We start from the raw sequence: 13,871 nt of genomic DNA on the forward strand, positions 1-13,871 counted from the left end.
TAAACGAATGAACAAACAACGCACCACATGTGTACACATTGTATTGAATAGCACAACATTCATACCTCTAGAATTGACCACAGATCACGTGGCACTTATACTCACTTTTGAGTGTATACTCTGTGTATAAAAGCAGGTAAATTGGTACACATACACTGATACCCACATGTGCACACATTCATACATGCTCACAAAACTCAGACATGTATATTAATTGAGCTTCTCTGACTCTTCTCCTGATTTCACTGCAGCCAGCTCTTGACAGTCCTCGGGTTCTCCTGGCACCTGAAATGACCACACATTTATGGAGAAGTACATCATGCTTCTGATCGCTCTGATCGATGTAGCATGCCTATGTCTAAGGTACTCGAAAATGCTCAGAAGTTTACATTGTTACAGTTACATTGTTATACTTACATTGTTACAGCCCCTTTCTAAATCAAAATAAAGTTGCATGCCATTGTTAAAAGAGAAAAACATACATTATCTATAACTCTAAAATCAAGCATTTGAACAAAAAAATATAAAGAAAACAAACAAAACTCCAACCATAATCATTTAATTACTTCGAGGGATGAAAAAAAAATTACTTTTGAGGTTTAACGCTGGAGTATTCCTTTAAGTCTGAAAGACTGACTTAAATTTTACTACAATTCTATGCAGTAGGCATTAGGCAAATATACCTCCCAGTAGACTCCATCTTCAAAGCACTGTGAGTCTGATGGGGCTCCATAAATAGGCAACTTCAAAATGAACCCTGAGAACACACACATTATGATCTATGCTCTGTTTAAAAACAATCAATATGGTCATCAACAAACTGTTCTTTAGCTACTCAAATAAGTTATCACACCAGTTCAGTAGTATTCAAAGATGATGTCTATAGAATATTTTAACCCCAAAATGATTTTACTAAACATATTTTACAATCACATATAGTATATCTAACTTTGTGAGATATTGGTTTCTGAATGTGAAACAATACTGGATACATACCAACAATGATACCTCCAATCAGGGCTATGCCCAGAGTGACCACCAGAGAAATGGCTTGCATGCCAGCCTGAGCGGATGCTGGGAAATCAGAGGTGATTTTAGGGAACACTGCTGTCAACCTAAAGACATTGGGAAGGGATGATAGTGTGATCTCAGACCAATCACCTACAAATTTAGCTCAGCTTGTAAGTCTATCTCTGAAGGCAAGAGTTGATATGCAATATTATTATTGTTGATTATTATCAATAATAATAATAATAATAATAATAATAATAATAATAATAAGAAGAAGAAGAAGAAGAAGAAGAAGAAGAAGAAGAAAAAGAAGAAGAAGAAGTGCAACCTACATAGTGGCTTTCACATACCAAAGGTCATGTTTACAATTTTAAGAAACATACATACACACAAAAAAACCCCATAACAAGATAAGACCCGTATGGATTTGATCAATAAATTTACCAAAAACAGCCACATGATGTGAATGTTTGTCAGGTAAACAGTTAACCCTTGTGCATGTTAAAATGCTTTGTTGTTTGAATAAATGAGAAAAATGTTCATTTTAGTAGAAAACACAAAAAGATTTTGTCTTGTTCTACAGCGAGTGGTGGCAGACAGAATATGTGCTATGGCTAGCATGCAAAGGGAAGATTGCAGTTGGCACAGCTACCACCCATACATAACAGGTCCCAAGCAATGTTGCAAATACATCTATATGTTTCCTGGTCAAATACTAGTAGTGCTTTGTGTCACTTCACTGATAACTGACAATTTGTCTCCATGTTTTTGATGTTTTCCTCTACTGTTTATAGCTCAAAAGAACTGACAGAAAACATGCACAACTGACTTACCCAAGGTATGTTTGCGATGGAATGGGTTTATCAGTGTCTCAAATCTCTAACGAAAACAAGTGAATACTTGCACTTTCCGAGGATAAGGGAAAACGGCAGTTGCCGGAATAACACAGAACCCTCTGGTGTTTTAATGGTTTCTGCAGCATGTGCAATGAGCATGGTGGGCACATGAGACAGTGAAGAGCTCTCACCCGTTGCCATAATGTTCTTTGGTTGCTGCCAATGAAGTGATGGCCCCAACAATAGCACCCAGAATTCCTGGCATTCCGTGGAGGTTATGCACACCACATGTGTCTTGGATCTTCAGCTTCGACTCCAGAAAGGGCTGTCAAAGACAGTAACACAGAGCTATGAGGAGATGCAACAATATTTACTTTGAAAAGTGTTTTGTTTGCCAAGTATGTGCCCTTCCTTAAGAGGTGCTTAAAAGAGTTCCAACACCATGAGTCAGTACTCACTGTGATAAACCTATAGCCCAGCACTGAGATTGCTCCTGCCAAAAATCCCACAATCATGGAGCCAAAGGGAGTGATCATCATTTCCGCAGCAGTGCCAAGAGCTACACCACCTGCAAGTGCTGCATTCTGAATGTGCACCTGCAGGATCGACAAGATAAGATCTGATCCCCAGGCTTAGAACAACACAGAACATTATGTAGATGACACCTGCAAATCATGAAGATCAGGTGATCTAGAGTGCAACAGGCGTTCAAGTTTTACATAAGGTTTTTTATTAATTCAGCTGCAAATATTACAAATAATATCAAAACCAATCTATCAGCAATAGGTTATGAAAAATCTAATACAGAATCAATACACTAAATAGAGTAAACAAATAGAATGCAATGAACTAATTAGTGGTCCAACAGTGTTAAAGCAAAGCAAGCAGGTCAGGCTTAGAGCCTGCAGGAGAAAACACAGCGACACCACGATTCTTCATCTCAAATCACTGTGACACTCACACAAAAGGCACAGCCAGGAGGACACGTGAAGTGATTTAAAACATTTTAACCACATGGGGGTGCTCACCATGTCCAGTTTTCCCTCATGGTTGAGGAGAGCAGAGAAGGCATACGTGGAGAGGGTGCAGGCAGCCAGAGAGTAGTATGTGTTTAGGGCAGTGCGGTGCTGGATGTCTCCATGAAGAGTGATGGCAGAATTGAAGCTGGGCCAGAACATCCACAGGTAGAGGGTGCCTGAGGAGACCCCGACAAAAATAGTTAGACATGTCCTTACTGTCTCAGCGAGGCAGGTGAAAGCCATGAATAAACTGCATAGATCCATGTAGATACACATGTATAAACTTCAAGCTGTGAGTTTTTCATACTAATGTATATAATTATATCAGCCCCGTGTTCTTAGTATGAGAAGTACTACCACCATTATATCAACATTTGCCCTGTGTTCTTAGTCTTAGAAGTCTTAGTACCGTTGTGTGTCATATTCTTTGTTAAGCTCAGTTTTTATATTTATGATGACGACGATGACTTACTGAGATCGTTATTCGATAATGGATGGATGTGTTCCGGTTTCTGAGCAATGCAGTTCACTAACCGATCATAGCGAAGATGTCAGAATGGTACACAGAGCTATTCTTCTTATTGCTCTTATCCAGGTTCGGCCTGTACAGTACACGGGTCACCATCAGGCCAAAGTATGCCCCAAACGTATGGATGGTCATGGAGCCACCAGCATCTTTTGCCTATGGACATCACCACATACAAGATTCATAAAGCACTGCTGCAGTTTACCTTAATTGTTATTTTGCTGATAATAGACTTCATTAACATATTTTAAAAAGGCTCCAGCGATGCTGCAGATACAGTCTGATTGTCTGAGGAGAGCACGATGTTTGTCTGATAAATCCTTACAGCTGCAGGTACTCATATCTGTCTGCACATAGAGATATAACCGTATCAGCTGAGAGAATCAGGACCGACTCACGTTGAGAAGAGAAAGAAGGATGAACTCGTTCACGGAGAACAGTATGACCTCAAACACAGCCATGGTCAGCATCTGTACAGGGCTGGTCTTCCCCAGCACTGCCCCGAACGAGATCAGCACGGAACCAGTGCAGAAGTCTGCGTTTATCATGCTGCAGGAGACAGTCACTGGCAGTCACCCAGCCAGCGCTTTTGATGCGGAGAAAGAGAAAGAACGAGAAAAGGAGAGTGCTCTCACCTCTCCACTCCGACGTGGATTTTGCCACCTGTCATTATGGTATGGAGAAAGCCCTGCACGAGTGTTGCCAACTGCAAGGAGAACGCGGCGATGAGGAAGTTAAAGCCAACGCTGCTGAAGCCATAGCGCTGCAGGAACGTCATGAGGAAGCCAAAACCGATGAAGATCATCACGTGTACATCCTGGAAGCCTAAGGCACACACACACACACACACACACGCACACACACGCACACACACGCGCACACACACGCGCGCACACACGCGCACACACACGCACACACGCGCGCACACGCGCACACACACGCACACGCGCACACACACGCACACGCGCACACACACACACACGCGCACACACACACACACGCACACACACACACGCAAAAAAACCCCCAAAACTTTTTCTTAGAACCGCTTTAGTGTCATATGAAGACTTTCACATGATAAATTATCAAATTTGCTGACAACCATTAAGAGGACATTCACTATTCTTATGACCCTTATTTTATAGGACTGGTGTCAATAATATACAGCAGTCAGCTACAAAGTATTATCATTATTCAAAATTATCAAAAAAACAAAACAAAACATTGAAATAATATATTGTTTTAATGAAATACACAATTTTTACACAATTTGCAAACACACACACAAACAAACAAACAAATAAAATATAAAAATAAACCAACAAAACTACAAATGAAAAAAGTATTCTCAATGGATGAAGGGTGGTCTTATAAAAGTGAACCATTATATGCTGCAAAACAATAAATGCACAGGACATGACAATGTCCACTTTTCTCATACTCCTGAAAATGATAATATATTATAAAACTAAATAAAAACGTTTCGAAAAAGCAATTTAAAATGGCTAGATACCAATTAAACCCTGTATGGCTTGACCTTCTGTGACTCAACATAAACTTTACCCAGAACCTTAAACCAGGAAACATTTTAAAGACATAATTCATCATTTGAAACAGAAAGCTTAGTCAGTATAATCCCTTCTGTTTTTAGGCATTATCTTATAAATTATGATTAAGGATGGAATACATAACATTCCTACAAAAATCCAAAGCATCCAAATCAAAAGAATATATCTCCTACAAAGCAAAACAAGATATCATCTTTCAGCTTTTGCCCTCAGCCTCTTCCCCCCAGCTCCTGTGTTATGCAGGTATGAGTGTGTAAACACATATCTGTCCTTCAAGTGTGAAGTTACAGGTGAAGACTAGCAGAGGTGAACATTCCTACACTATTTCACCTCACACAGCATTCGCCCACAGCTTTCATCGATTCCACAGGCTTTAGTAAGACAGAGCCAGGCTACAGAAAGATGTGAACGTCTTTCCCCACACAGCAAAACAACAGAATAATAGTTCAAGTTCAAGTTTGGTTTATTTGTCACATACATAGTCATACACAGTATAACTCGCAGTGAATAAAGCTCAAATACAACATATTACTCATTCCAATCAAATTTGAACAGATGTGTGAAAGGGATTTGGGCAAGACGTGCAGTGACACGATCAAAGAATGACAACCAGAACTACCCAATACCCTAAACTGACCAACATGATTTACAAAACAAAAGTTTTCAGCAAATTGTCTGGAACCGGACTGATGAACAGAAAGTAGTTAAGTCATTATGGTATAGCCCAAGGGACAGAACCACTAGTGATAAGAGTAACAACCTCTCTGGCACTGTGCTTCACACCACATGTATAATACTATCTACAGACGTTCAGCTGTAGTACACTAATGCAACAAGAAAATGGCTATTTGGTTACACTTTACATTAAGGAACACTTAGCAAACATTTCACAGCCCTAGTTAACATTATACAAGTCATAAATGGTGTGTCAATAAACCATAAGTAATCTTTTAATTAAACTCATCAGTATCATGCACACTCATGGGACACAATGTGTCTTTTCTTGTCATCACCTGGAATCTACAAATTATTAACACCTAAATTAACTATCTCTAAGTGCTCATCATTTGGTCTATTTGACCATAGGAAGCACTGAAGTCTCTTAATACGAGTGTTTATTAATTTGATCGTATTACTCCATGTTCATGGTCTCTTAATTTTATATAACAATCTAAATAATGTTGGTTAAGGAAACAATGTGAAATGTTATTGGCTCATCTTTAATAGACGTTGTAATTTGTTAACCCACTTTTGCTGATTTCCTGTTAAACAAAATAGTTTGAAGCTAAGCCTTCTTCACAAGAGATCCTCAAACATTCCAAACATTTAGCAATAATTAGAACAGCCCATTAGAACGGTCCATTTATGCTTATTCTCATTAATACTTGACTGCACTGTACATGTCAAAATCATCAGTCAAAATCATGTATTAGAGTAGAACATATACTCCAGTAAAAGAAGTTTAAAATAGTGTTCTAGATAGTTGTCATTTGCTGAAACTTACAAAGTACATGAACTCCGACTAAATCATGGTTTGAAGATTGAGTGTGAGAATGTTTTAAAAATGAATAATTTCTACTCATTTTTCCAGACAATTCCTACATACTGCATGCTCTGCACAGCAATAGAAGATTTTCAGGTGGAGACAGGTGTATAGGACTGCATAAGACAACACCGATTTTACCTACATAATTACACAAAGTGCAGGTAATCAAATTAAGTACTCTACGCTGAGCCCTGACGAATGCGGAAAGAAATGCTTCTGACTAAAATCATCTAACGGTAGCTAGGTGTTTCTGGGAGTACAGGTTACTCTCACTCAAGGGCGCTTACTCTCACTCAGTCGCACTTACTTGGATAGCGATAGTAGAATTCGTTCTCGTAGTCGTGGTGTGTCGTGTTTGTTTTGTGCCCTGCCTCGCCACTAACATCGTGGTCATATTCCACAGCGACTCCGAACAGTATAATGAGGATGACCTCCAAGGCAATGCAAGCTATGGGCAGTCTCAGCCGCATACTGGTGGATGCGCCAGCCATGGTGTTACTTAAATGCTCTCCCTACCAAGACCTGAGTTGATGACACCACGGTAGCTCTTCAGACCAGGGTGAAGACCTTCCAAACTTTTTAAAGGCTAGTGACAATGGCATTTAAAAGCTTGGCTTTTTGCTGTTACGCGCGCGATGTTCCCGGTAACGCCCCCTCGTCATATCTGATGATTGGTGGATGCCTCACCCTAGTCCACCTTGAGGTTTTAAAAGTGGCATTCATCCTCAAACAGACTGTCAGGTACAGCGTCTGTTGGTCGTATATACACAGTGAGGTTTTTTCCACCCCCTAAACGTTTGTTAAATATTTATTTTAAATGAACGGTACTTTTTGTATACTACATCAGTGGCATTACATCTATTTCATTTGCACAACCAGTAGTCATTGGTTGCTCAATGTTTTTATTTTATACTGGAATTTTTTTTAATATGTTTTTTGTTTTGCTGTAAAGTTAATTCCTACTACCAGAATTGTAACATTTATTGTATGTATAGAGTAATAGAAAATAATAATACATTGTTGTCTACAGTATAGAAATTTGTCTTCGGTCACTCATGGCATTAAAGAATAAATATTCACAACATTCATAACATTGAAACATTCATGAAATTTACAACAGATATGACATTAATAACATACATTGTAAATATATCATATGATTACAAGCTTCATCAGTTAATGATTTCTACTACATATGGTACAAAAGGCATCTTATAAAAGATACTTTTACCTGACACTTTTATCCAAAGTGACATACAATTATGACTGAGTACAACTTGAGCAATTGACAGTTAAGGGCCTTGCTCAGGGGCCCAACAGTGGCACCTTGGTAGCAGTAGGGCTTGAACCAGTAACCTTCTGATTATACATCAACCACTTAACCACTGAGCTACATGGGGGTGTAGGGGTTGGATGGCTGTGTGGTAGTGTAAGTCTAATAATAATCACTGATCAATATGGGTGGATGTCCTATAGATGTTTATCATCTTTTATATGTACCGTGTAGTCTAAAATTTTGTCTTGGACATCCCCCTGTGTAAATTTAATGCAAGTGTCCACTTAGTGTGTCTTAGTCTTCGATCTTAACCCAGGTGTTATCCACATGTCTAAACCAATCTCTGGATCTTGTTTCATAGAGATTGTTCTGATTAAACCTGAGTTTACTTACATTTGCCTTGGATTCTGTTAAATGCAAGGCTACTTCTCTGCATCTAGTTGCTCATTAGATTCAGTGTCTCAACTCAATAGACTGTTTTGGGACTTCATATCTGCTCAACAATTCAGAGAAGAAAAGTCAGACAGAAAAATCTTGAAGCTAGAGTAGAGATGTTCATCAGTTAGAACAGTTAAAAAATGTGGTCCAACAGGAGAGACAAGTGCGAAGACTACTGGGAGGGGCAGCAGGTACAGCGCAAAGCACAACACCTCAACCACATATGCTATGACATGTGAGAGCAGCTGACAGCAGTGAGCAAGCACCTTGACCCAAGTGATACCTCCAATATATAGTCCAATGCAACAACATAAAAGTCAAAGAGTTCATCCTATGCAAATATGAGAGAGACCTACAGGTTCAGGTTCCACTCCAAGGTGGTACCATGTGGAGAAAAACCCAAACAGCTGCAGGCCATACTCAAAGATCTCAATGAGAAGTGAATGATTTCTAAACAACGCTCAAAGGATTAAATTAACGACATCATCATCCTGGAGCAATTAATGGAGGTCATCAATCCAGTGCTAAGAACCTGGATATAAGAAGTTAACCCAACTTCATCAAGCCAAGAAGCTGAGTTAGCAGAAGTATACATCTCTGTCTGAAGAGCTTCCGAAAACTACCAGATAGGGCAATGCAACCTCCCCTAAAAAAACTATCTGGTAAGTTTGGATGAAAGTTCAATGGGAATGGTCCTAGTCTCAGAGCCAAAGTCCCAAACACTGCAGTAGTACATGTCAGAGAACACATTCCTACTAGAGTACAGCAACCAGCTACAGCATAGTCTTAAACTACCCTGGGTATGTTTCAGTTGTGGCCAGACAGGTCACAAGTCTATAGAATACATAAGGCAAGGAAAAAGCAACTCACACTGTGCTATGTTCCTAGGCCCATTAGTGGAAGACAGGGATGTCAGGGAAGACAGAGTCTGCTGACACATTGACACAGTGAACCTAACCTAAACGCCAACCCTATCCCAAACTCTAACCTAGGGTGATCAGTGAATAGTCCCTAAGTGCTTAAGAAACAAGATTCTACATTGACATTTACATTTTCTGCATTTAGCAGATGCTCTTATCCAGTGACTTACAAAAGTGTTCTGTCATCTACTCATAAAATGTATAGTAGCCAGTACTGTAGCTTAGAGTTTAAGATGCCATACAATATTGCTAAAATTCAGAAATCAATACATAGATATGCCAATATGCTGATACATAGAAGTGCAAAATAAACACAAGCTCTATATCAGACAATGATAAGTCCAATAACAAACAATACCAGACAATAAGTACTAGAGTTTCAGTCACTCAACATAAGTGCAGAATCATTGGTCATTTAAATATTTTACAAATATATAAGTCTTCAGTCTGCATTTGAAAACTACAGGGGACTTTGCTGTCTGGACAGCCAGTAGAAGTTAATTCCACCATCTGGGAGCCATGACAGAGAATAGTCTCAATGCATGTCTTCCATGAGACTTGAAGAATGGTGTTTCAAGCCAAGTCATACTTGAGGTTTGAAGTACTCGAGATATGCGTCAGGATTTGACCATTGTCATCAAAAATGGGTTGTCCCATTTCTGGCTTTGTAGGCAAACAATAGGGTTTTATATCTGATGCGGTTAGCTACTAGATGTTAATGGAGGGAACGCAGCAATGGAGTGAAATGTGCGTTCTTGGAAGATTGAAAATTAGTCATGCTGCTGCATTCTGGATCAGCTGTAGAGGCCTGATGGCCTGTAGAGGAAGACCAGCAAGTATTGAGTTGCAGTAGTCTAGCTTTGAGATGACAAGAGACTGCACAAGCTCTTGGGTTGGATTTGAAACATGAGAATGTCAGCTGGTTGTCCAAAGTTATGCCCAGGCTACAAGTAGCTTCAGACAGCGATACTAAGGAGTTCTTGAAAGAAACTGGTAGGTCACGGTGAGGACTGGCAGTTCCTAGGATGGCAGAAGCTCAATTTGCTGGGGCTGAGCTTGTAGTGGTGGGCTGTCATCTCTGAAGCAATGTCAGTCAAGCAAGCTGAGATACAGCTGGAAATCTTAGTGTCAGATGGAGTGAGAGTGAGTATATTAAGAGAAAAGTAGAGGACCTAGCACTGAGCTCTGGGGGACACCCGTGGATAGATGAGACACACCACCCTTTCAGCAGGACATGCAGGACTGCAAAGGATAGTTGCAATAGGACTGCCACCATGGTTCTACTGGCTAGGCAGTATTGAGGCATAATAGATTACTATAAAGCTTGACCTGCATGTCAGCTAACAGGACCAGTCAAAAATATGAGCCCCCATAGTCAATTTACCGAGAGTGGACATTCCTTTCACTAGAATAGCAATGGACATAATAGGCCCACTTCATAGGAATAGAGGAATAGAGAAACGTGAAAACAAGGCAGAAATCAATTTCACCGATAGAATTATTCTCCAGAGTCAGTGTCATCAGAAGACTTGTCATGACAGCACCAAAAGACCTGGACGACACTGGTCACAACAATAATAATAACAATTTAAAGTGAAATATTAATTTACAAAGAAAAAAAAAAAGCAATTAATGACTAGTCCAACTTTCTAGAGGTTCTAATCTTGTCCCGAGGTCTGTATGTGTCCAAGACCCATTGCACAAGAGAACGTCCATTAAGGGTAACGGAAAAGTAGTTGGCTAGGGTGGTGGTGTGGTGGGCTACAGGAAGGGACATCAGGGGAAGGTTGGAGGAGACATGGCAGCTGAGATGAGTAGACGCTTAGTAACATCATGACATCCCACAAGAGAACATCCATTAAGGGCAACGGAGAGAAGTTGGCTGGGGTGGAAGTATGGTGGGTTACAGCAGGGGATATCAGGGGGTGGTAGGAGTAGCAATGGCAACTGAGACAGGTTGAGGCTCAGTAACATCACGACATCAGTGGTAGTTGTGCCTCGACAGAAAGAGAGACTAGATTAGGCATGTCTAGGTACAAGGGTGTATAAATTAAAGAACTATAATGTGCAGTGATGGACTCTGCCAGATTTGCTTGCCAGATGTCATGTTAATGCTCTTAATGTTATCTCTAATGTGCTTAATTTTCTCATTACTCATTACTACTATGTGATGTTGTAATCTGAGCATTTGAGTCAGTCTTATTCCTAGTTAGATGTGCAATTGTACTAAAAAGAAATCTAGGATTGTTTTTGTTATTTTCTATTAGGGTCGAGAGATAATCTGTTCAAGCAGTAATATGTACTTTTATATACTTGAGAAGGCTCTCCTGCAAGCTGGAAGACTAAAAGCTTAGTGTGGTTCCATTTACATTCTATTTTTAAATGTTTTAAAAATTGTGAATGTAATTAATGTTTTGTCCCTAATTTTTTATTTTTAAGTGGAGCAACATCACTGAGTGTGCAGCGGAATACTGATTCTAAGCATTCAGTTATTTGATCAAGTTCTGAGGGGTTTGAAAGTATCCTATTCCTAGTCTGGGAGATTCACAATAAATCTAGGTGATCTGATGTGATCGTGCATCTGGTAAGGTAGCAAGTTCAGGTTACTATATTTTGGCTCATACGTAGTTCAGATGAAACTAGGGAATGGTCTGAGATGGCATCCAATTGAGTTAGTATGTTAGATAACTATGCTATCTATGTCTACACTGCATGTCAGTCCTAAGTCAAGCATATGTCCACCAGAGTGTGTGGGTTCTCTTATATATTGGGTGAAACCAATTGATTCTACTATAGAACTAAATGCTGATCTTATGGGTCTTGGGCACTATTAAAGTGAATATTGAAATCACCAACAATAATGGCTCTTTCTACTAGAGTGACTAGATTAGAAAGGAAATCTGCAAATTCCTTAATGAATTCCGAGTAGGGTCCTGGTGGTCTGTAGATGCCAATTAGTGGAAGAGGTGGGCTTTTTATTGCTGGCTACATCATTTTTGCTAGTAAAAATAATTTTCAAGGACTCGAAATCATAACGAGCTTTCTGGTTCATGCCTAATGTGTCAGTATAAATAACTGCAATGCTGCCTCCACAGCCAGTTAGAGGAGGGCGGTGTAAATAAAGCTGTAACCAGACACGCTTCATTTAAAGCTATGTACTCATGTAGCTTGATCCAGGTTTATGTTTGGCAAAGTACATTAAATCTATGATCTGTTAGGATTTCATTTATCATGAGTGCTTTAGATGTTAGGGATCTAACATTTAATAAACCTAGCTTTAGATAAAAGGTGCAGGCAGTGTTCTGTAAATCAGTTACTTTAATACTAATTATATTATTAAGGCATGTTTTTCTTTGTTTTCTGTATTTCTGTTTAGCTCGGGAACAGACACAGTGTCAATATGATGAACCTTGGTTGACATCAAGTAGCGACCAGCAGATGGTTGGTTTAGCCTGGCCTCTGTTCTGGATTGTCATAGATTAACTAGGTCTGTCATGAGACTATAGTTTATGTTACAGGAAAGAAGAGCAGTAGTAGGATAGATACCATCCCATCCTAAAAGGCCAGGTTTGCACTCAAATGTGTTCCAATTATCTAAACCCCACATTGTTTTGTGAGCACCACTTGGACATCCAACAGTTCAGTGAGCGGCTGTATAATATATCGCCATGCCATATTGGGATGGGACCAGAGCAAACTATAGCATCGGACATCGCCTTCGCTAATTGACACACCTCTTCAATATTATTTTTAGCAATCTCTGACTGACTAAGGCATATATTGTTAGCTCCTACGTGAATAATTATCTTAGAGAACCTATTCTTGTCTAAAACCTTAAGATTACCTCCAATGTCTGGTGCCCTGGCTCCTGGTATAGAGCTAACTACTGCTGCTGGTGTCCATAATGGCCTGGCTAATTTCACGTCACATTTACATTTACATTTACGGCATTTAGCAGACGCTCTTATTCAGAGTGACTTACAAAAGTGGTTTGTCATTTACTCATAGACTATATTTACTCTATATTTACTCATAGAATATATCCATGTACAGTACAGTACAGTACAGTACAGTACAGTATGTCACAAAATAGAGTCCCCTGTAACCAGAGGTCTTTCAACAGGCTTCTCAATGGGTCTCTTGTTGGGTGAGGACAATCTCACACGAACTGGTGATGTGTAGTGCTCTGGTGGGCGAGTCAAAGCTTGTCTATTTTGCCATAACCCCATTCACCCCACTTCGAGGGTTGTAGTGCCTGAGCTGAGAGCTAACCTCCCCAAAGGCATCCAGAGCTTGCACTAGTCCTGCAGAGCCTTAACTTTGATCTCTCATTCACAGTACAAACACGTGCATCAGGACCATTCTTAATAGGAGGGGAGAATCCATCCTTGTTCCAGGAGAAAGGGGAGACTCCTCCAATGTATATGGAAAGCCCAGGAAAAGAAAAGGAAACTAAAACAGAAGAAAATTATGTAATTAATGGATAAACGGTTTTATATTAGAATGTATTGTTTATGTTAAAATACTGTTTACATGCATGGGTAGGACTACATATTTAGAGAGATCTAAAATTGTGTATAAAAGAAAAAAATTGTGTTTAAAAGCCCCATCCCATTTGGCTGCACTTGAGCACAGTACACTGGGAATCTAAATAGATGTACGTATACTGCTCTTCATTGGAATCTTGAGTTGTGGCTACCATCATCCCTCCCCTTGTCTGCTCTGACCACA

General features: G+C 39.7%; 1 protein-coding gene across 1 annotated transcript in view; it reads right to left on the minus strand.

Moving 5' to 3' along the window:
- Window positions 1-7,105, minus strand: part of rhbg (Rh family B glycoprotein) — a 7,817-nt gene extending 712 nt beyond the window's left edge. The window contains exons 1-10 of the mRNA XM_027029358.2: window positions 6,814-7,105; window positions 4,028-4,217; window positions 3,791-3,941; window positions 3,401-3,548; window positions 2,876-3,042; window positions 2,306-2,443; window positions 2,039-2,172; window positions 997-1,115; window positions 684-757; window positions 1-285 (exon numbers count right to left, since the gene is read on the minus strand). The exon at window positions 1-285 is cut by the window's left edge and continues 712 nt beyond it. Coding sequence (XP_026885159.2) covers window positions 211-285; window positions 684-757; window positions 997-1,115; window positions 2,039-2,172; window positions 2,306-2,443; window positions 2,876-3,042; window positions 3,401-3,548; window positions 3,791-3,941; window positions 4,028-4,217; window positions 6,814-6,997 — 1,380 coding nt within the window. The 5' untranslated portion in view covers window positions 6,998-7,105 and the 3' untranslated portion in view covers window positions 1-210. The remainder of the gene's footprint in view (window positions 286-683; window positions 758-996; window positions 1,116-2,038; window positions 2,173-2,305; window positions 2,444-2,875; window positions 3,043-3,400; window positions 3,549-3,790; window positions 3,942-4,027; window positions 4,218-6,813) is intronic.
- Between the last annotated feature and the right edge of the window lie 6,766 nt (window positions 7,106-13,871).

This window comes from Electrophorus electricus, chromosome 10 (assembly GCF_013358815.1).
Source record: "Electrophorus electricus isolate fEleEle1 chromosome 10, fEleEle1.pri, whole genome shotgun sequence".
Classification (NCBI taxonomy): Eukaryota; Metazoa; Chordata; class Actinopteri; order Gymnotiformes; family Gymnotidae; genus Electrophorus; species Electrophorus electricus.